This window comes from Amphibalanus amphitrite, unplaced genomic scaffold, assembly GCF_019059575.1.
Source record: "Amphibalanus amphitrite isolate SeventyFive unplaced genomic scaffold, NRLGWU_Aamphi_draft 001471F_arrow, whole genome shotgun sequence".
Taxonomy (NCBI): Eukaryota; Metazoa; Arthropoda; class Thecostraca; order Balanomorpha; family Balanidae; genus Amphibalanus; species Amphibalanus amphitrite.
In genome coordinates, this window is record NW_024882964.1 from 114,479 (window position 1) to 136,428 (window position 21,950).

General features: G+C 58.3%; 1 protein-coding gene across 1 annotated transcript; it reads left to right on the forward strand.

Annotated features, from left to right (window-relative positions):
* The first annotated feature begins 903 nt into the window (after positions 1 to 903).
* LOC122373278 (protein naked cuticle homolog 1-like) lies at positions 904 to 21,088 on the forward strand. Its single transcript, XM_043351190.1, has 5 exons — positions 904 to 1,132; positions 11,046 to 11,170; positions 14,966 to 15,124; positions 18,044 to 18,435; positions 19,810 to 21,088. The coding sequence occupies exons 1-5, from the start codon at positions 1,072 to 1,074 to the stop codon at positions 20,399 to 20,401; spliced, it is 1,329 nt and encodes a 442-aa protein (XP_043207125.1). The 5' UTR covers positions 904 to 1,071; the 3' UTR covers positions 20,402 to 21,088.
* Positions 21,089 to 21,950: the final 862 nt, after the last annotated feature.

A 21,950-nucleotide genomic window follows, 5' to 3' on the forward strand; every position in this document is an offset into this window, starting at 1 on the left:
ACGTATCATGCGTACTGTTACTTTAACCAATCGCTTTAAGCTTTTAATGCCCAACCCCAACGTTCGGTTATTGTAGCTATGCTGAGCATCGTAACTTTTCCTGATGTTAGGTCACTTGACGCGACCTGGCGACCTGACATTGAGGGACCTTAGTTTTGAATTTGCACATGTGCGCAAAACATATAGCACTTATGATAAGGTATGCCACATACCGCAAGGGGAGGGGGGAGGGGGTCACCCTCCAACAGAGCATGAACCGTATAGTCCAACTGGTGACCTCTGAGGTCAGCTCAAAGACCCAAAGGTCGGGTCCGGTTTTAGGTGAACAACCCAGACAATAGACCTTCAATGACCTCATCATAGACCTGAGCGGTTGGTAACGGTTGCAGACGACAGAGAGCGGTTTTGGTTTTTGCCGCGTTGAAACTCGAATGCCGTTCACTTCGTCATTCGTGTAGGTTACCTAAATACGTTATAAGACACTACCGAAAGGGCTGACTTTCTTGCTCAAATAGTGCTGAGTTCGCGAGCTTTGCGAACATATTCCCAGTAGGCAGTAACGCTAACACTGAAAAATGTACTATAATGATTAATGACCTCTTGTGACCTGACCTTTGACCTGACCTTACACATGACCGAAGTACTTTCTTCATGATTTTGAACGCTTTTTAGTGTGGAAATCTTTCGAATAGCAAAGCCCCTAGACCTGCCGGTTCTCCTAACTGTCCCATGTCCCACGTCCCTCCCTCAACCCTCTCCACTCTCGAGTCTCCCTTTCCAGCCCGGCGCGCATACCGAGCGCCGCCGGCGGCCTCTCGGAGGTTCCCGGTCGCTCCGAGTGGCCGCAGGGCGGCGCTAGTGTTCCCCCCCCGCGGCCGCCGCCGCGCCGCCACCGCGCCGCCCGCGCCAGAGATCTGAGAGCGGTTGTATGGAGCGGTCGCGCGTGCGGTGCTCGTGGTGATTTGGAGAGCAGCGCCGGTCAGGGCGGCAAGAGCAGGCGAGCTCGACGCCAAGTGCTAGTGAGGAGGTGTCACGGAGTGCAATGTGATCCTGCGGAGAGTCGGGAACAGAATGGCCACGATCCTGAAGTGGTGGAAAATGAAGGTGCTCGGCGGATACAAGACGATGCCAGGTATGTTAGTTGTGGAAATGGCGTTTTTGTGGATGGATGCCTGTCATTGTTGCTTTGTTGTCGAGTGAGCTTGTGCTTTGGTGTGAGTTCTGTTGTGTTGCGATGTGGGATGACACGTTTTGTAGGACATTAAAACAAAACGTCGAACTGGTCGCCCTGAATAGTGACACGGTTTTGGTCCTAGGGCTAGATAGGTACCGATATTAAACTGTTCTTTCCATTGTAGGATCGTTTTCTAAAACAATAGTCTGAACACATGCGTGTGGATTTTAGAATTGGACGCTCGCGAAAACTTCCCGAGTCCTTTTGCCTCGAATATCGCAATATTACCGTAAATTTATTTTTTATGTTAGGTTGTAGGTACTTTTACTACCATAAGTGTTCCACTGGATTACTTTTACTTCCACTGGATAGATGCCCTATTAAGCACACATTTTACTTTGTTCCCGCTGCATATTGTTTTGGAATGCCCACAAAATCGCTGGGCCCCCATACCGTATGCGCCGCCCCTGCCGTCCGTCCCGTTTCCCCACTCCACTCGCCCCCACGGGCCGCGCCAGTCTCCCCTCCGTCCCTCCCCGCCGCGCCGGTGCGTAGCTGGGCCGCGTCCGGCTCGCCGCCCGGTTCCGCCGCCGCTCTGCCGCTCTCCCCTCTGCCCGCTCTCTCCGGGCTGCGCGCGGCCAAATTCCGCCCTCCCCCCCGGCCGGCCGCCGCCGCTGCCGCCGGCTTATCTCTGGCGGCGGCGCCGTTTGAAGCCGGCCGCCAGCGAATAACATGCGCCCGGGCCCATCGGCGCGGCGGATCAAAGCGCGCCGCTCTGGCGCGCTGCCAACCATCAACACCCTACAATTTAGCGGCGCGGCGCCAGCGGGATGGCGCCGCTGCGGCGGCCGCGCGCCCGAGCGCGGCGGCCCGTGTGCACCGGCCGGCCATGGCGGCCCGCGCTGACCTGCACGGTGCATCCAGCCGCGTGACGGCCGCACCGTCACCCCGGCGTCACGGCGCCAGTCTTCCTGTGGCCGCTCCGCCGCTGACGTGACCAACCAGGGACGCCAACTCAGCCGCAACTTAACCGTTCGTCTTCCTATTAGGTCACCGTTCTTTGAAGTATGGATACCGCTGCCGTAAATATAGCGTGCAACTGGTCACTGGTTGACATTAATGTAGGATAGTAAATGCACGAAACGGTTAAGCGTTTAAAAATTAAACGGCTTTACCTATACCTCAGTTTCAGAAAGGATGAACTGAGCTGGACTGAACTATGATCACTGATGGCCAGGGTCAAGCATGACAAGGCTGCCGTAACGCCGCCTCGGCTGGCCTGGCGCCGTTTTCTGGCGCCTTCTGCCCGTGCCGCTGTCTGGTTTGGAACACTAATTGGGCCGAGTGAGGCGCCACCTCCGGGCTGCCGCAGATCGACGCCACGATATGCAGCTCTAATGCGTCGCTGAGCGGAGCGGCGTGACGTCACTGCGCCGCTGGTCGGGCGGAGGTTTGTCAGTGGGTCGGCCCAAAAGTCCTACTTACGCCTGCTAATCGGTCCGCTCATGGTTTGTCGGCTGGCGGCGGCGGCCCTCCTTAGCCGGCGGGCGTAAATAGTGGCTCGTGACGCGGCCGGCTGAGCGGCGGCTGACTTTTGTCGGCGCCGCTTTGGAGCGCGCTCACGCCATGGTCGGGCCGACGGTCGGCTCACGAGTCGGGCGCGCCGCCGGCTCCGCTCAGCAGGCAGAACCGGCTCCGGCCAGCCGCTTGGCAGCCGGTGACGTCAGGCGGCGCAGCAGCGCTGTATATGGCGCGGCGGCGGCTGCGCGCGCGCTGCGCACTTTCCTGGCGTTTGTTTCTCGCTGCTGGCCGGCCCCAGTCCCCGGCACCCCTCTGTGCAGCAGGATCAAAGGAGCCGCCGGCAGTGCGGCCTCGGACCGGGCCCATTGATCCCCTCTATCGCCGCGTGCATCTAACGCCCGCGCTCGTTTGATGTCGCCTGCTATTGCCGGCTCCAAAAGCAGAAGCCCGTAGTATCCGCTGCGGGAGGGAGCCCTTATTCGGGAACCCCCTCCCTAGCTGTCTGCAGTGACATTTCGTTTTACTGGGGCATCCAAAGCCTGGTTTATTTATAAGCTCGTGTATGATCAAAGGGAACATGAACTTTGTCATTGTGTGCAAAGCCTAACATCACAGAAAACAAGCTAAATCCAGTCACTTTGCTATGCTTTGGAAGTACTTGCCCTTTTCACCGCCCTGATTAGAACATCAAACAATGCCGGAATGGCATTGGTCAATGACCAAAATTCATTTACATGTCAGCCGACATGCCGAACGCTCCACAGCTCAGTCCGCCACATCTACAACAAGCGCCGCACCTTTGGCTCTTGCGGCTGTGTCGTCCCCCCGCCCCTCCCCCCCCCCGCGGGTCGCACCTGCCCCGCGACCTTCCGACCCTCGCCTCGGTGTCGTCGGCTGGCTCCGGCAACACCCTCTCTGGCGGCGCCCTTTGAAGTCGTCGTGACTCGCCGCGCACGCTTTGAAGTGGATATCAAACGGAATATTAGACGGGCCGCCGCGGCGGGGGGGGGGGGGGGGACCGGTCGGCGTGCCTCTGTTCCGGTCCTGGCTTGCCAGACTGTCCAATGCCGAGACCGGCGGAAACCGTACACCGGGATAGATCCGGTGTATTCGCTTCATATTTCACAGAAGACCGTTAGTAGCTAAATAAATTACTGAGATATTGGATTAATGCTCATTGGATCATATCACCTTCACTAAAATTAATTTTAGCGGTTGACGTTTGTGAATTATTCTCGTCACCCTGCGCACATCTGGTGTCCCGCCCCTTAGCTGAGCTGCACGTCTCTTGCTGCAGCTGGCTGCTTGAAGGTCGGTGCCCCGCTGTCAGAGACAGGTCGAGGGGGCCGCTGTCCGCCCCCGTCAGCCGGCAGATCAGTGTGTCGACCGTTACGTGTCGGTCTCCTCTCATCTAACCGCAACCTTTGCGGTGCCGCTAATCCATGCTATCGTTACCATCTCCACTTGCTCTGCTCCGTAAGCGCCAGCGGAGCGTCTTTCTTCCTGTTTTAGCAGCGAAGCGGGGTCGTCCTGAGTGGCGGACCGGGCCGGGCTGGGGAGAGCGGAGGGAGTGTCTGTGTGCCGAGTGTGGGCCGGCCGGCGCTGGCACCGAGGATGACCTTGGCATCAAACGCTGCCGCCGGCCGCGCGGCGCCGGCCGTACCGGGCCGCCCGGGATCTCTGGTCGGTGTACTCCGCGGCCACTCAGGTGTACCGGTATTTGTACTGGTACTGGTGGGCTGAGGGTGGATATATCTGTTAGCTCGTCATTTGTAGATGCAGAACTGCCAGTTTTACCGCTCTTTTTTAGCAGCATGCACTAGACCAAATCCAGGCTTTTTTGACAGTTTTCGGAAACGGCCGAGGAGCCGTTTCCGAAAACTGTCTGCACAGGTGTAGCCAGAGCGGCCAGCTGGGCTTGGTGGGCGTCTTTCCAAGCACGCTTCGGCCGTCTGTCTGTAACATCCTCGCTGCGCTAAGCCGAGGACTTGACTCGACGGCGCAGGATTTCGGCGAATCTCCGAGCCGCCCTGCACCGTGCCCCGGCAGTCAGAGTGCATCCATCTGGTGCATACGGTGGGCCTGGCTCTGGGCAGCACACTCCGCAGTTACTAATGGTCCTCACTTCCTGGAAGTGGTTTTTGAGGACGACTCTGGAACACACATTAACCCTCGCCCGCACATGCTATTTTCCCATCCTAGAACGCACATGGGGGGGGGGGGGGGGTGGTTGCCACCCCCCCCCGCGCCATTTCGTTCCTGTTGGAGATAGAGCTTAGCAGTAAAGACCAAAAAGATTCTTTGGGAAGAGACGAATCCAATGATACCCAGTTTTACCTTCTCAGGTCAGTCATTGACCTTCCAGGTCAGGTCAAACTAAAAAATATTGCTGTTTTGAGTCACCGTTGGATATCAAGTGCGCTGCTTATCAAATACCGATGACGATGCTGTTTTCTGGTGCCAAGCCAGCTAGAACCTCTTTGTCACACTACCCGACCAGAATTTTGCTGCTGAGGTCATTTCAGGTCAAGTTAGGTCAAGGTCAATTATATGTGTTTGTATGTCTGTGTGTGTCTGTGTGTATACTGATGTGTGCACCGGTTGTTTTTGGGTCTATATTACATGAAATCATGATCTGAGAAGCTTTTACCAAAAATGCAGTCAAAAAACTTCACAAAAAGTAAATTCAGCTTGCCTAAAACGCAATTATCTTAGATGACCTAGGTTGACCTTGACCCTGACCTTGACCCCTGTACATCGTCGAACAACATGTTCCATGATAGGTGGGAGGTAAGACTGGCAAAAAAGGCCGAAATCAGGGTGTCAAAAGCTCACAAGGCCCATGGCAAGCGAAAGATGTCGAGAATTGGCCATTTGGGTCATGACATGACCTGAAAAACAAGGTCATATCCAGGGGTGGATTTTTATATTAAGTTGGGGTTGCACGTGCAACCCCAACTTTGAATTGTGCAACCCCAACATCGGTTTGTGCAACCCCAACTTTACAACTGAAATAAATTGGCGGGCGACTCGAATACGTGCCGCCCCCATAACCCTGAGCCATCCCAAAACTCTATGCCACCCGTTGACTTGGCACCATCTTTGAAAAGAGCCCCACCCATCATGTAGGCAATAGGCACCCGTCAACTATCTAGTGTAGTTGCCGCCTCCTCAGACCTCAAATGTAGGTGCCACTCCCTCGAATGTAGGTGCCGCCCCCTCGAATGTAATTGCCGCCCCTCGAATGTAGGTGCCGCCCCCTCGAATGTAGGTGCCGCCCCCTCGAATGTAGGTGCCGCCCCCTTGAATGTAGGTGCCGCCCCCTCAAGTGTAAGTGCCGCCCCCTCGAATGTAGGTGCCGCCCATTAAATGTAGGCGCCATCCCCTCGAATGTAGGTGCCACCCCCTCGAATGTTGGTGCCGCCCCTCAAATGTACCTTAATGCCGCCCCTCGAATGTAGGGGCCGCCCCCTCAAATGAAAGTGCCGCCCCCTCAAATGTTAGTGCCGCCCTCTCCCTCGAATGTAGATGCCGGCCCTCCTCGAATGTGCCGCCCCCTCGAATGTAGGTGCCGCCCCCTCGAATGTAGGTGCCGCCCCCTCGATTGTTGGTGTCGCCCCCTCGAATGTAGGTGCCGCCCCCTCAAATGTAAATGTCGCCCCTCGAATGTATGCGCTGTCTCCTCGAATGTAGGTGCCGCCCCCTCAAATGTTAGTGCCACCCCCTCGAATGTAGGTGCCGGCCCTCCTCGAATGCAGGTGCCGCCCCCTCAAATGTTAGTGCCGCCCCCTCGAATGTAGATGCCGGCCCTCCTCGAATGTTGGTGCCGCCCCCTCAAATGTACCTAAATGCCGCCCCTCGAATGTAGGTGCCGCCCCCTCGAATGTAAGTGCCGCCCCCTCGAATGTAGATGCCGGCCCTCCTCGAATGTAGGTGACGCCCCCTCAAATGTTAGTGCCGCCCCCTCGAATGTAGGTGCCGGCCCTCCTCGAATGCAGGTGCCGCCCCCTCAAATGTTAGTGCCGCCCCCTCGAATGTAGATGCCGGCCCTCCTCGAATGTTGGTGCCGCCCCCTCAAATGTACCTAAATGCCGCCCCTCGAATGTAGGTGCCCCCCCCTCAAATGTTAGTGCCGCCCCCTCGAATGTAGATGTCGGCCCTCCTCGAATGTAGGTGTCGCCCCCTCAAATGTTAGTGCCGCCCCCTCGAATGTAGATGCCGGCCCTCGTCGAATGTAGGTGCCGCCCCCTCAAATGTTAGTGCCGCCCCCTCGAATGTAGGAGCCAGCCCTCCTCGAATGCAGGTGCCGCCCCCTCGAATGCAGGTGCCGCCCCTCGAATGTAGGTGCCGGCCCTCCTTGAATGCAGGTGCCACCCCCTCGAATGAAGGTGCCGCGCCGCCCCCTCAAATGTTGGCCCCGGCCACTTATGCATAGGTGTCATCGGTCATCCCATAAAATGTAGGTGCCGTCCCTTCGAATGTAGATGGCACCCCCTAGGGTATAGTTGCCGCCCCCTTAGGCCTAGTTGCAGTGCAGCCCCCTCAAATGTAGGTGCCACCCCCTAAGTGTAGGTGCCACCCCTTGAAATGAAGGTGCCTTTCCCTCACATGTAGATAGATGCCGCCCCCCCATGCGTGGGTGCCGCCCCTCAAGTTAGGGGTTAGCCCATAAAATGTAGGTGCCGCCCCCTCTAAGTGTAGGCGCTGGCCGCTGCCGCCTCGAGTGCAACTGCCATCGCCGCCCCCTCTTATGTAGGTACTACCCTCCTCTCAAGAGCTTGAGCTGTCACAAGGCCGTATAGAGCTGTCGGACATACAAAAATGACCAGTTAAAAAAAAAATCGTGGATTTCGATTCCTGTTGCGCCGTTCACCGCTCAGTGAGGGGTGGGGGTGGTGCCCAGTGGAGGTCGCAGGGGGGGCATCAGGGTCATGGACCCCCAAAGACAAATCAGGGGCCATCATATAATTTGCCCCCTTAAACAACCGATGGGCCCAGATGGGCGTAGGGGCCCTGGCTCTTACCCGATTGTCACGAGGCTCAAGAAACCAACGCCAGGTATTATGTAACAGCCCCCATTATACCGGTCTTTGAGTATCCTGACTTCTGAGGGCGCTTCAGTGGCCTTCAAGGGCCCACCTTGACCGATGAGGGCCCACATCGACCGATGAGGGCCCACATCGACCTCTCAGGGCCCTCCACTGGCCCTTGAGGGCCCTAAAGCGGCATCAGGAGTCCCCCAACCGGCCTTTGAAGGCCCCACACTGATCTCTTGATGGCCTCATCTGTCTCTGGGGTTCAGGACTGACCTTTGGGTGCCGGTCACTAAGAGCCCGCATCGACCTCTGAGGGCCTCAAACTGGCCTTTGAGGGCCCTGTTCTGGTCTCGAGGGCTCCCAAACTGGTCTCTGGGGGTCCACGCCTCTAATGCCCTCATTTCTTTTTTCTGGGGGACCAAGACTGGCCTTTGGGTGTCCCCGAGGGCCCGTACTGACTTCTGAAGGCCCGATGCCGGTCTCTAAGGGTCCACATCGGCCTCTGGGGTCCAACACCGACCCATGCTGGTCTTTTAGGGCCCCACACTGACCTCTGAGGGCTCCACGCTGGCCTGAAAGATACCACACCGGCATGCGAGGGCCCACGTCGGCCTCTGATGGTTCCAAACTGCCCTTTGAAGGCTCTGTACTGGTCTCTGAGGGCCTCACACTGCCGGTACGGACCCACGCTGGTCTTTTGAGGGTTCAAACTGGTCTCTGACGGCCCAAACTGGCCTCCTAGGGCCCAACACCGTGGCTTCGGATGGCCCAATTTCTGTCTCTGGCGGACAAAGACTAACCCTTGGGCACTTCTGAGAGCCCGTACTGGCTTCTGAAGGCCCGATGCCGGTCTCTTAGGACCAACATTGGCCTCTGAGGGCCCATCCTGGCTTTTGAGGACGCTCTGTCCGGTCTTTTAGGGCCCCATACTGACTTCTGAGGGCTCCACGTTGGCCTGTAGAAATCACACTGGCCTCTGAGGACCCACGTCGGCCTCTAATGGTTCAAAACTGACCTTTGAAGGCCCTGTACTGGTCTCAGAGCCCAGAGGGCCCTAAACTGGCTTCTAAGGGTCCCAAACTGGCCTCTGAGGGCCCCAAACCGGCCTCTAAATGTCTCACACCGGCTGCTGATAACCCCATTTCTGTCACTGACACCCAAGGCTGGCCCTTGTCCCTTGGGTGCCTCTGAGGGCCCCGTACTGGCTTCTGAGGGCTCTATGCCGGCCTCTGAGGACCCATGACGGTCTTTAGGGGCCCTGTGGTAGTGTGCTCCTCGATTGTCTCCCTGGAGCCGCCTCTGCGATGACTTGCCCGCTGGCGCATGGGCGGACGGCTGGGATCAGCGGGCGCGGTTGGAATGTGGACCAGTCTTGTTCGAGACACAATGCAAGCGGGAGCCCTACTGTCGCTTATAACAGGCCCCACACTGGACTCTGAGGGCCCCAAACTGGCCTCAATGGGCCCCAGTCGGTCTATGGGGTCTCTACACCGCCACTGATGGCCCTATTCTCTGGGGTGCCAGGTTAGTCTGGTCCCTGAGGGCCCACAGCGGCCTCTGAGCCTGGGGACCCCATACAGGCCTTTGAGGGCCAATACTGGCCTTTGAGGGCCCTACACCGACCTCTGAGGGCCCCGAATTGGGCTCCTCTGAGGGACCCACACTAGCCTCTGATGAACCCACTCCGGTCGCTGGGGGCTCAAGATTGAACTTTGGGTGCCTCGCACTGGGCTCTGAGGGCCCACATTGACCTCCGAGAGCTCCACACTGGCCTGTAAGGGATCATATTGGGCTGGCCTCTGATGACCAACTGGTTTTGGAGGGCCAGTACTGGCCAGTGGCCACTCAGGGTCCCAAACCGGCTTTTGAGGGCCATAACCGGCATCTGATGGACCGAACCGGACCCTGGTGGCCCAAAACAGGCCTCAGAGGGCCCCGCACCAGACTCTGAGAGTCCCATCTTTAGTCTCTGGGGTCCAAGGAAGAACTTTTGGCGTTTCATGCCGTCCTCCAAGGTTCCCTGTCAGTCTCTGTTGGTCCCCATGTCGGAATTTCGGAATTTGAGGGCCGTTATCTCGTCGCAGCGGGCCGGCATTAAGGTCTATTACCATATCGGGGTCACATCGGTTTCTGAGGCCCATGTCTGCTGCCAAGGGTCCCTGGTCTCTGATAGTTCCATTTAGGTCTTTGAGAGCCCGGGCCTGCCCATCATAGGCGCCTCATGCTATCTTCTTATTCTCTGCCGATCTCGGAGGGCCCCTGTGGATCTGTTTGGCCCGTGCAGGTTTTTAAGGGCCGCTGCTAGTCTCTGAGAGCCCCATTTCGTTAGTTGTGTCTATTTTGGGTCGCATTAGCACCACACATGTCTCTTAGGGCCTATACCAGTCAAGGGGTCCCACATTGACCTCTCAAGGACCAACGCTGGCCTCAAGGGCTCACACCATCTCAGAGGTTCCGAACTGGCCTTTGACGACCCCGCACTGGCCTTTGATGACCCCGGGCCCGCACTGGCCTCTGATGGCTCAGGCAGGTCTCGTAAGACCCACGTTGGAGTTCAAAGACCCATACTGCTGTGCGAGGTCTCACCCGGTTTATGAGGGTCAATCTCAATACTGGCCTTAAATGATCTTACGCCGGGCTATATAAGGGTCTCATACTGGTTTCAGAAGTTTTCCGCTACTTACGAAAAACTTCAGGAGGAGGGGGGGGGGCGGATATTCGTCCCCCCCCTCCGCGGTACGCGGGTTAAGCTAACACACCGCCCCCCAGCGAGGGTCTACAGGGGCCCCTTTGCTAATTCGCCCCCCCCCCCCCTCCCCCAACGCCAAGTTTACGACCGTACCTGGTGGCGCCCACTTCCAGACTATTGCGCCCCTCAGAACCGCTTTGGGCGCCCTTTCAGGGCTGTGCAACCCCAATAAAAAACAAAAAAATCCACCCCTGGTCATATCTCCGAAACCAAAAATCACAGAAACTTGAAATTTTCAGTGGACATCAAGAAAGGATAGAGGAGCAGCTATACGAAAAATCAGCCTTCTAGCTCTAAAAATGTTGAGTGCAGAGCAGAAAGACTACCTGGGGGGGGGGGGGGGTGGCAACCACCCCCCCCCCCATGTGCGGGCGAGGGTTAAGTGGTTAAACGTTTATTTGCACGGCAAAATAAACATTTTTAGGTATACCTTTACATCTAAATTCATTTTTTTCTTTTATTTATGTAGGTAAGTGTTTCTGCCTCTCTATTGTGCTATTTGTATTTACTTTGAGAACCCTCTCTCCCTCCCGGGTGCATCTGACGGATATCCGTTCCCCCGCAGGTCTGGTGTCGGAGAGCGACTGCGGTCACTCGGCGCTGGGGGGCGGCAGCTCCTCGCGCTGCTGCCGCGGCCACCGCTGTGCCAGCTCCACAGACGAGACGCGGCTCTACGACACGGATGACGAGGTAAGACACGCACCTCACCACCGAACAAAGCGGCTCCTCAGTCGGCGGAACAGCCGGCGTATCGTGCCGGGCGCTGCCCGCTGCCAGCCGGCGCTGCCCGTCTAACTACCATCTTGTTCTTGGAACGGCCTCTGGCCGGCCCGGCCCGGCCCGCCTTTCCGAGCTCGGACCGGCCGAGGCCACTGCGCCGGCGGGCCCCGCACGCGCTCCTCAGTCACGATTAGAATTCAAACAATGAGTCTGATGTAACGTTTCCCGAGCGGCGCGGCGCGCAGGCGGATCAAAGCAGCCGCGCCGACCGCTTCAATCGCAGCCGCCGCACAGCAAAAACCGGCCCGGCCATCATCCAAAATGGCGGCGCGCTGTGGCGTTTTTGTCGACGGCTGGCGGCGCAGCTGAGACTGGAACCAGTCGCAGCAACCACGGCTGGCCACAGCCGCTCACTGGCCCCGAGGCCCGAGTCCGTCAGTAGGTAGCCCCAGGCCTAAGGCCGGGCCTGGGCCTGAGGGTGCCATAGCCGGGCCGCCAATTTCGATCGCAGTACATCATGCTCTTCGTAAGCACAGCTAATTCGCTAAAGAATTGGCTATTGCGGCGTTAATGAGGCCAGCTCAAATGTACGAAATGTGATTTGGTTGATTCTTGTGGGGAATTTAAATTTTTCTTCCTGGATGGTATACGGTCACCGTTTAATGCCGTGAGCACAAATGCATCTGTGACTGAACGTGTATCGCACGGCCAGGCAACCTTTCATTATTTCACGACCTGCACACTCTGCCAGGCCTGCGCATCGGGTCACGCCGCGCCCACCGCCCGTTGAGTCCCATCGGGCTCTGGCCCGGCTTTTGTGATACCACTCCGGGAGGGAGGGGGGGCGGCGACAGCAGGGTGTCAGCACGGCTCGCGCTGCAGCCGGCCGTCCGTCCGGACCGTGCGACCGGTCCGTGTATTTGTACCGTGTCGGTTTCTCCGCGGCCTTGTCACGCCGAGGCTATCGCTGATGTCGCCGCCGCTTCAGTCGCGCCGCCCCCCCCCCCGGCCGTCGGGGGGGGGGGGGTACAGCTGGTCGGAAAGGAGGGCGTGCAACGGGGCTGCGGTGACTGTCCGCTACCGTAACTATACGGTTCATTGTCCAACGAAAACTCGACGGGCTTTATTTGTTTCGTTTATTGCTGAAGTGGATAGTTTTGGACGGCACGATGAAACGTTTATTTCATCGGGATATGGCTATGAACGACGTGAAATGATTGCTGGTCGTTAACTCTATGTGAAGTGATAGCTATACTTTTGACTAGATGGCATTCCTATTGAGCGCAAGGTCGTTATGAAACAAGCTGCATTAGCTCGTGCTTTCCGTCTTTGTTTAGGGTATAACACTCTTTTTGAAGTCGATTGAAGTCGAATTTTCCAACCGCCCACTGACGGGAAGTTTCTAGGCTCTGGTTTCTATCTGACGCAACGCAAGACCTTTTTTGGAGACTCGACGAGTGAAACGGCTTCATTGGAACGAAGCACTACATTCCTGGCTAGACGAAACCACTTCGTTCTGGCTTCAAACTTTGGCAGAATCGACGTCTGCATCAGAATATGCAGCATGAATCTGAATGTGTAATATCCTCACGCCTTATCGCGCCCAGTGAGCTCAGCTTGATTTGTAGGGGACATGGACCGGCTCGGCCGCTGACGCTTTGTATTATTCTTATTACAAATGCATTTTAGCGTCTGGACACTCGGCACATCAAGATAGCAGTGACACAATAGTTCCTTCTGGTTTCCGGGGTGCAACACGTCTTTGGCATGTCGAGAAGTAGCCCGGCTGGTGAATGGTTCCCGTTTTCACCGAACGTTTCGTGCCGCCGCGCGGCGCTCCGTTGGCGCAGGCCGGCGTACAGGCACAGGTGCGCGAACCACGCGGCTAGATCAAAGCTGAGCCGACCGACGACAGTCCCGGCCCGCCGGGGCCGCTCCCTCTCTTTCCGGCGACCCCACCGCTCTGCCGTGTTTCACCACCGCTGGCCAGGACGGAAATGGTCGGTCTCTGCTGCACTGATGTTGGTGGGGAGAGTGCTCTGGCTTCTGCCTATGGTGACGCGCTGAGTCGTGATGTGGATGCGGTAGTAGTTGTCTGACGTGCCGCCGTCAGTGATGTCAGGACCGACCGACCGGCTGAGGTCGCCGCTGCTGTGACGTCAGCGGTGCTGCAGTGACGTCAGAGGCGGCTGTTTACCGTCGGCGAGCGGCCGGCGTCAGCTGGCTCTGCCCGCCCGCCGCCGCCGCCGCCCAACTTCCTGTGGCGCCTCTTTGTTGTCGCCGCTGGCAGGGGGCGGCGCAGGGGAGGGCGCCGCCGCCGCCAGCCCGGCCGCTCCCACCGCCGAGCCCCGCAGAGGGGCCGCGCACTGCAGCAGGGCTCATCAGAAACACCTGTGAAAATCCCCCGGCTGTCGGAACGCCGTGAACCGACCGGCTGCTAAATGAGATCCTGTGCAGACCGCTGCCCGCGCGGCTGGTGCGTAAGAATGCGCGCCGGCCCGGCCCGGCCCCGGCGGCGGCCCTGCCTGGCGCGCCGGCCGTAAACGCGGCTATTGCGGCGCGGGAATTAGAGGGCGCGCCGCCGTCGTAAATCGCGCGCCGCGGCCGCTGCGCCCTCGGCGTGGCCTCTTTGTCGGCCTATCAGTGGCGGCCGTGCTGTGCAGCGGGCCGCGCCGAGGGACGGCTCGGCTCGGCTGCACTGTCGCGGCCCCGTCGCGCCGCAGTGTCGCCGACCAGTCGCGCCGTGCCGCGTGCGGTCGCCGCCGTGGCGCGCCCCGCGCCAATTAGTAACAATTTGCTCGGCCCAGTCGCGCGCAAGGCCGCGCGGCCGGTTTTTACGGACGCGTGGTGGTGCTGCGTCTGGAGCTAGGTCCGGGCACGGCGGTCAGACGGGCCACACCCGCCCTCCAGCCGGCGGCGGCGGCAGCCCTGTGTTTATAGAGCCGGCTGCGGCCGGTCCCGGGGGACAGGGTCGGTGCTGATGGCCGGCGCCGGGTCGCTGTCCCGCCGTCCGTCCCCGTCTGCCCGCCGGCCGCCCGGATATAGGCGAGGGCGCCGGCCGGTCGCGCGGTGTCTCTGAGGATGACCGTGCACCGTACCATCCTCTCCACACAGGCACACTGCTTGACAAAACGGGATAGCAGGGAAGAGGGAGGTGCAGAGATGGCGCGTGCAGCGCTGCGGGAAGAGGGATCCGCGTCATCAGTGATGGGGTGTCATAAGCCTTCGGCTTCCCGCGATAAGGTTTTACGAGCAGGCGGTGTGTTGTGGTTTATTTCCCGGTAGAGGTAGTGCCTATCTCGTACGTGTTTCTGTTGCAATGTTGTGATTGCAGTGGCCGGGACTCCGCAGTGTGTCCACTCTCCACTCATTTCCAGGCAGCTGCGCACTCGGGAGACCAGTTATTCGCACGTGGTACTCAGAGCTCTCCTTTGTAGCGCTGCACGTGCACATTCCAGCGGTTACACAATGCCACTACAGGTTAAGTCATCATATCTGCGGTCGCAGTGACGAACGATGACTGTTTATGTCAACTCTGTGAAGTGTTTGTACTGAGGCTCTAGTTAGCAGCGGCGGCCGTTTGATCCGGTGACCCGTCCCCTCTCGGCTCTTGAGGGAAGGGGCGGCTCAGGAGTTACCTAATCCTAATGCTCACGAAGCTGCCCCGTCATTGTGCATTGAGCGGCATTTTGGTGACCCACTGATGACGTCATGTCGGTGTGTCGGTGACCCCCTTATGACGTCACGCCGTCCGTCTGTCCTCAGGATGAGTTCAGCGTGGGCTCGGCCGCCACGCCTCGTCAGCTGAGTCCTCCGGTGACCCCGCAGAGGTCAGGGTCACCGCGACCCGAGAGCCGGTCACCCAAAGACGAGTTCAACTTCACCCTGTACGACTTCGACGGGCATGGCAAGGTCACAAAAGACGTGAGTAACCTTCCGAAATGTCAGCATGAGATTGGCCGAGATATCACGGCGGCCTACTGCCCGCTGCCTTTCGAACGTGCTCGTGAATCATGAGTGTTAAGTCGTGAACCCCTGTAGTCCGTGATCGGGACCGGCATCATGAGTTTTATCGGGGTACCGGATGTCTCGAGACTCGACCGTCTGGGATGTCAACTGTCGAGCCTTTGGGCACGATGGACGCCGGGGATGTCCACACGTGGTCCACACCTGGTCCACACAGTCAGAGACCAGTCCTGATCCCCACCCGTGCCGTCTCGACCACTCCGTTTCAGAGACTCCGGTGCCGCCCGCGGCTCGCCCATAGCCGGACGTCCGTGTGGTTATCGTACATCCATCAGAGAATCGCACCTCTATCGTGTCTGGCCGCTGTGTCCTGATGTTGGATTACTTGGCCACACCGTGATGTCGTCTGTGTTATTCAGATTAGGAGAAAACTGAGTCGGGCTCCAGCAAAATATATTCCATTGAATGGTTCACTGTATGGTCGCCTGCTCATAGGACGCTCTTATTCTTCTTATACCAATATCGCCATTTAATGGTTGCTGTGGTAGGTGCGCTCCTGTATTCGTTTCTCACCCTTTCATACACCCGACCTGTGGCCAGCGGCAGCCGGTGCCACGGCTGCTCTTTCCAAGGCCAGAGCTCGGTGCGTGTTGGGCCAGCGATGGCCGGCGCCTGGCATTGGCAGGGGCTTAGTGCGATCCACAGAAATGCATCGCATTGTCCAACTGCCGTGTAATGTCCGACAATGAAAATGCTCGTGCCGATGTCGCTCGATTGTAGCGCGAGGCATGCGCGCGGCGGGAGAGCGGGCCAGCCGCTGGCGCGCGGAGACCGCCAGCACTGCGCCGGTTACGTACCAGTCGGTAGTCACCGTCTTTGATCCCGCCGCCGTCGGAGATGGAAAAAGCTCTGCGGTCGGTGTTTTTGTCATATTTCTTGTTCATCAAACTCCGGAGAATTCGAGGAACTGCGATCATGTAGACGAACAAACAACATATCGAGTAGTACTGGAAATATTTCCATTCCAAACATTTGCTGGTTAATCAGGCTTCCGAGCTCAAAGCTGGCTCTTGTTGCGGTTTCGGGACGAGCTATTCAGTACGGTTTGACTTCATTTCCTGTGACAGTAAATCAGAGAGCACAAGCCGTAACTGCGCAGAAGAGGTCAGTAATACCACAGCGTTCCTTTGAAATCTATTTTGGTATACGTTCCCGTGGGTTCTGATGAAGTCTCGAACTCAGGAGGGCGGTATAGGTAGATTCACCTTTTGACCTCGAGCTCTCACCTGTGCTGGTTTTCGGCGACGCAAAACGTCGGATCGTCCCGATTAGGGCATTTATTAATTGCCTTCCATCGGATAGGCATTAATTATCCTGCTTTTGTGCGCTATTACCAATTATTGTCGACTCATTCTTCCCTGGAATGCCTCTTTGCCTCGTTGGATTTTTATCCATCAGCGTCTTATTTGCCTAACTTTTAACCGATCCTTGATTCATACCATGAGTCATTGTTAGTGTGTATCTATTTTATTTACATCTCATAACGAGAAACGGCGTCTTCTGATCTTGTCTCATCCATGACTCATAAAGACACCTATACTATTTAACCAACAGTGTTGGGCCACCCGCGTGGCTCGTCTGGTGATGGCATGGCTCAGTTAATTCGGATCACTGCACGGCCACGGACGGTCACGGGCCGCCCCTCCGTATATCTGATGTCCGGCTCACGGCGCGAGATGGCACGCAGCCCGAATTCCTTTCTCACTCTCGGTCACGAGCGTCGCCAACGTCCCTTAGCACTGCCTTTATATGTCCCGGGTGGCCGCCGAGGCCGACTCACTCCTCACGTCGTGATCGACTTTTTCGCTGAGTTCTCACTTTTTCGGGGCGGCGCTCGCCGTGCTGGCTGACTTATCCTGTGCGCGGTCGGTTGGTCTGGTCATGGCGGTGTCATAAGCTGCACGGGGTGCGCGACGGCCATCCCGGCCGGTTCCCACGTGAGCTCCGCCGAGCGATGAGTCAGTGCCGACTCTAATCGGCCGGCCGATCTTGGCCACATGAATGACGAGCCAGGCGAAAAACGCCGGCCGCCGGGTTAAGCCGAGCCATTGTCCTGTCACAATGGGATCAGAGAAGAGCGGCCGGCGAGCAGAGGCCGGCGAGCCTCCCCGGAGGCCGCCGTGGGCCTCTCAGGACGCACCCCGCCCGAGGCTGGTGTGCGCTGAACTCGGGTCACGTCGAGTCAGCCTGCTGGTTAGTAACTATTCTATTTGTGGTTACTACATCGGTAGTTTAGTTCAAGGAAGTAACCGGTGCCCCGCCGCCGCCGCCGCTCCGTCCGGACCAGTTCTGCCGCTGTGGTTATCGCCGTCTTTACACGGCCAGTTGTACTGGTTGATTGGCCGGGTTGTTGTGAACAACAGGTGTCTGGCATGCTTCGATTGTGTACCGGCGGCGCCTTACGGGGTCTAATCACCAGCTGGGTCACTATTAGACAGCTGGGCAATGTAGCGGCATTGGTAATCCGGTGTTCGGGACAGCACGCCACGCTGGGGCCTGTCCCCGAGCGGAAATGTCACACCTTGTGTAGACTGGATGACGAGGGACTGCACAATGACTATCAATTCAGTAGTCACCGTGTTTTGTATTGCATCACTGTCACTGTCTTGTGGCGATTGTGGTGTCCGCTGCCCAAACCGGTAGAAGGAAGCCGTTGACGGTGTCATGTCTGTCGTGTCCGTGCCCCGATTTGTCCGTCGGTGCCCGCCCATTGCAAGTGTTTTCAGTGCCGTGTTGCGTTGTTAGTTGTTACTAGCCTTGTGCCTCAGCTTTGTACCCATACTGCAGTGCTGACGCCACACTTTTGTGCCTTTTCAGGACATTGCCGGACTGGTCCGAGCCATCTACGACGTAGTCGGCTCGTCCGTACAGGTGCCGCCGAGTGGCAGCAAGACCATCAACGTGAAGTTGACCGTGACGCCCGAGCGGCAGCCGCAGCGCGACCTCAGCATCACGGTCCGCAGCGCCGACGGCGACGGCCGTCGGGCCAAGGACGATCTGGAGCTGCGCGCCGAGCCGCCGCGGCCGCGGTTCAACTCGATGCGCGGCGCGGCGCCCCCGACCTGGCGCACCAAGTCGCCCGAAAGGGCCGGAGGATCGCCCCCGCTGCCGCGTCGCCAGCTGCCCTCCGACCCGGTCCGGCACCGGCACCTGGTGGAGCTGCTGCAGTCCAGCATCGAGAAGAACAACCTCAAGTTCAACAACCTCAAGTGAGTAACTAATCGCCGCTCTAATTGTTACGGGAGTAATCCTAAGATTGGTTCTCTAAATCTAGTGGTGATGAATTTGCCGCTGAGGGGATTCCGTTATCGGCTTGTTCAGGGAAATGAGCACAGATTGGCCTGGTGCGTTAGTCCTGGCTGGGCTCTCTCTAGTTTTTCCTACTCCTACGCTTCCCGTCTGACCTCCATCCACTGGAGGTGTGCCGGTCTGCGTGGGAGCGGCCCCGACCGCCGCTGTTGGCCGCTCGTTGGAAGGGCTGTCGACTCCCCACGGCGGCAGGAATCCACAGCACGCCGACGGCCCACACCAGTAAACAGGCCCGTCGGCCGACCGGCCGGATCGGCTCTCACCCCTTTGAAGGCGGCCGCCGCCCGCCGGCGGCGCGCGGCACACCGTCCCTCCATGGCCGCCGACAGAGGCGCGCCCAGGGTGGCTGCTATGGGGGGAGGGGGAACTATTATCAGGGGTTAGGGGACGCACGATGAGCTCGAGTGACTGAGATCAGGCGACGCGGTCGTTGAGTTCGGAGTAGACCCAGTCGGTCGACCCGAGTTGTCGCACTGACGCCGCCTCTGTCCGCCATCAGATACGGCCCGGCTCGGGGCAGCTGGAGCGGCCGACCGGCGCCCGCCGCCGGCCGGCTGGCCTTTCATCATTTGGGCGGCGCGCCGACTCGGTCTAATGTGGCTCCCCAGTCCCCAGGCCGCCGCCGCGACACTGCGCCGTCGCGCAGACAGCGGTGGCGCTTTCTTTTTCCTAGAACATGGCGACTTGAGGTCCGTGACGGTCGCGATATCTCGATTTTCGCGTGCGCCTGGGCGGCGGTTACCTCAGAAGTATGATCTGCAGGTATATATCAGAGCCACCGGGAAGAGTTACCGCTCCTGATCCATCGGATTGCGACACTGTGGCGACCACATCGCCGCAGGTCACGCTGGCTCTCCGTAAAGAGGGGAATCACGACACCGCTCGGAAGTTCGTTAGTCCGAACCAGTTGCTGAATGCTGGAGGAATGCGACCATTCGAAGGACGCTGTCACGCGATCAAAGTTTCCCCGGTCGCGGTCTACCGACATCTAGGCTTATCCGCACGCTATTCGGCCGAACTAACGGCTCGCCTTTGACGCGCTGTGGGCATACCGGTTATAATTAGTGGTGTTCTGGATGGTTCGAATTCCGGTGACTTTTAGTCCATTCACGCGACAAAAAGTGTTAAATCCCGACTTCATTGATAAAAGATAACGTTGTTGTGGATTGTTCACAAATGCTAATGGTTATTATCCTAATTGGAATCATCACGTGCCCGTGTTCGCTGGTTCCATGTCGCCACTGTGTGCTAACATGTCCTTTCCTTTGTTTCAGACGGCACAACTCTGAGCGAGAGACGGGCCGAGCGCGCGGTTCGAGCCGCACGCGGCCGGAGGTCCCAGCCGAGCCCGCTGCTACTGGATGTCCCCACACGACGCCCTGCAGCCTCTGCGTGCGCGACCGGTGGAGCAAGCGTCACGCGGGCTGTCGCGGGCGCCGCTGCCAGCCTACCGCCGCTCCGGCCCGCGAGTATGAGGACGACTATGAGCTGCTGGCGCGCTGTGCCGAGTTCGCGCTGCGAGGCGCCGGTGGAACAGCGCCGGAGCCGCGGCCCCGCCCGGCCCGGCGCGACACGGCGCCTCGCGCTGCCGGCTCACCGCACCACCATATGAAGCACCGCAACCGCGAGCGAGATCACTACCGCGCAATGCAGCAGGTGCTCAACTGGCTGGAGCGGGAGCACTCGGCGCCTCCGCCGGCCGCTGAGCCGGAGCCATGTCACTGCGAGGAGGAAGCACCGCCCCCGCCGCCGCCGCCGCCTCCACCACCGCCGCCGCCGCAGCCGCAGAAGGTGGAGCATCACCACATGCACGAGCACGTGCACCACCACTATCACCACTTCCCCAAGGACGCGGTGATTTTGTGAGGCTGAGCGGACGCGGGGCGGTGTGAGGCTCGCTCGCTCCTGTGACTCGCGAGCGGCGCTCGGATACACGGCCAGGCCACTCTTGCCTTCGAACGTGTGACCGTGCGACATTTCTACTCAGTACAAGTGAGCGATCAAACAGTGGGAGGCCAGCTCGGGGCCGTGTGCCGTCTTGAACGGCCCGAGCGCATCCGAACGCGGCTTTGGCAGCGCAGCAGGACCTCAGTACAAAGTGCTGCGAGCGTTTTTCTCGGTTTGGCCTCTAGTCTGGCTCGCGGGACCGCTAGACTGACTATCTCTACCTCCAATGTGCTCAGAGGGCCGGCCGGCCGGGCGGCTCGGCGGCATCTCGTCGTGTATATAGCGCCAGTGATGGGTCGGCCAGGCCCGCGGCGGTCTGCCGTGGTCGGGTCTGGCCGGCCCGGCCCGCACCTGACGTAGATCTGACTTGTCTGAACGGAGACGTGGCGGAACGACTCCAGACCTCGCCACTGGGGAGGACCGCCTCTCTCACTTTATAACCGGCCAATTCGACAAGTGTTCGTCTCCGTTAGCCATGGCTCGTTCGTGATTGGTATTATTTATGATATATTTCCATTAATTTGTTAGTTATTTCTATGCTATGATGTGTTTAATGCCGTGCGCGTTTGGTACCAAGTACTGACGAAATAGATAAGACGAATGAAATGAGCTCGTGTTGCCTACGTCAACATGTGTAGCGATCGAGAGGAGGCCTGAACGACTTTCATTCGGATTTTGGGGACGACTGAGCGAAGGCGAATGTTAGGCCGTCGACCGTCGAGTCGGCGTAGCTGTAGTCAGTTGGACACTGCATGACCGATGCCCAGCGCTCAATCATCTCATTTCCTGGGGAAGTGATGAAACGATTGAGCTAAACTCAGTTATTCGGAAATTTTGGTTGAGAACCACAGTTGAAGGAACAGTTGATTTGAAATGCCGGTTGATAGGACCTTAGAAAGCATTAGCACATGTTATGTTACATATCGCAGCCTTCAGATTTTTTTTTTTTTTGCAGCATCGTATATGTGTTGTTGCGGGACTGTTGCGGGTACGGCTCGGACTGCACAGAAAGACAACTCGATGGCCTCTATCGTTCAACACTACGCGCTTCAGCCTCAACAATGTGTCCAGTCTTTCCCGCTGCAGCATTGATAGTCCCATTACACCGTTCCGTGCTTCTATCCTCAGGATACTGAAATCCTTTTCCTCCACGCCGCAACCCCCTCCGGGCTGGACAGTGGACAGGCAACTTTATCTCATGCGGGCTGCTCCCTTGGAGCGGCACCGCTGCTCCCGAGGGAGCGCACCCCGTAGCCGGGTGCAGTGGGTGCCTTGGGCTGGATGGCCTGTCCTCTGGACGGGCTCAGCCCCGGCGACTCACTAGGGTGCCTGCCCAGACCAATGTCTCCCCCTATATCCTATCATCCTCCCGGCTCTGAAATGGTCTCATTGGACCGAAAGGGCCTAACCAAAAAAAGGATAGTCCCACAGAGGCCGGTATTATTGCCAAAGCATTGCGGTGTTGCAA

Coding starts and splice junctions, on each gene's coding strand:
- LOC122373278 (XM_043351190.1), top strand. CDS start 1,072: ATGGCCACGATCCTGAAGTGGTGGAAAATGAAGGTGCTCGGCGGATAC. Junction 1,133..11,045: donor CGGATACAAGACGATGCCAG/GTATGTTAGTTG, acceptor GTTCCCCCGCAG/GTCTGGTGTCGGAGAGCGAC. Junction 18,436..19,809: donor CTCAAGTTCAACAACCTCAA/GTGAGTAACTAA, acceptor CCTTTGTTTCAG/ACGGCACAACTCTGAGCGAG.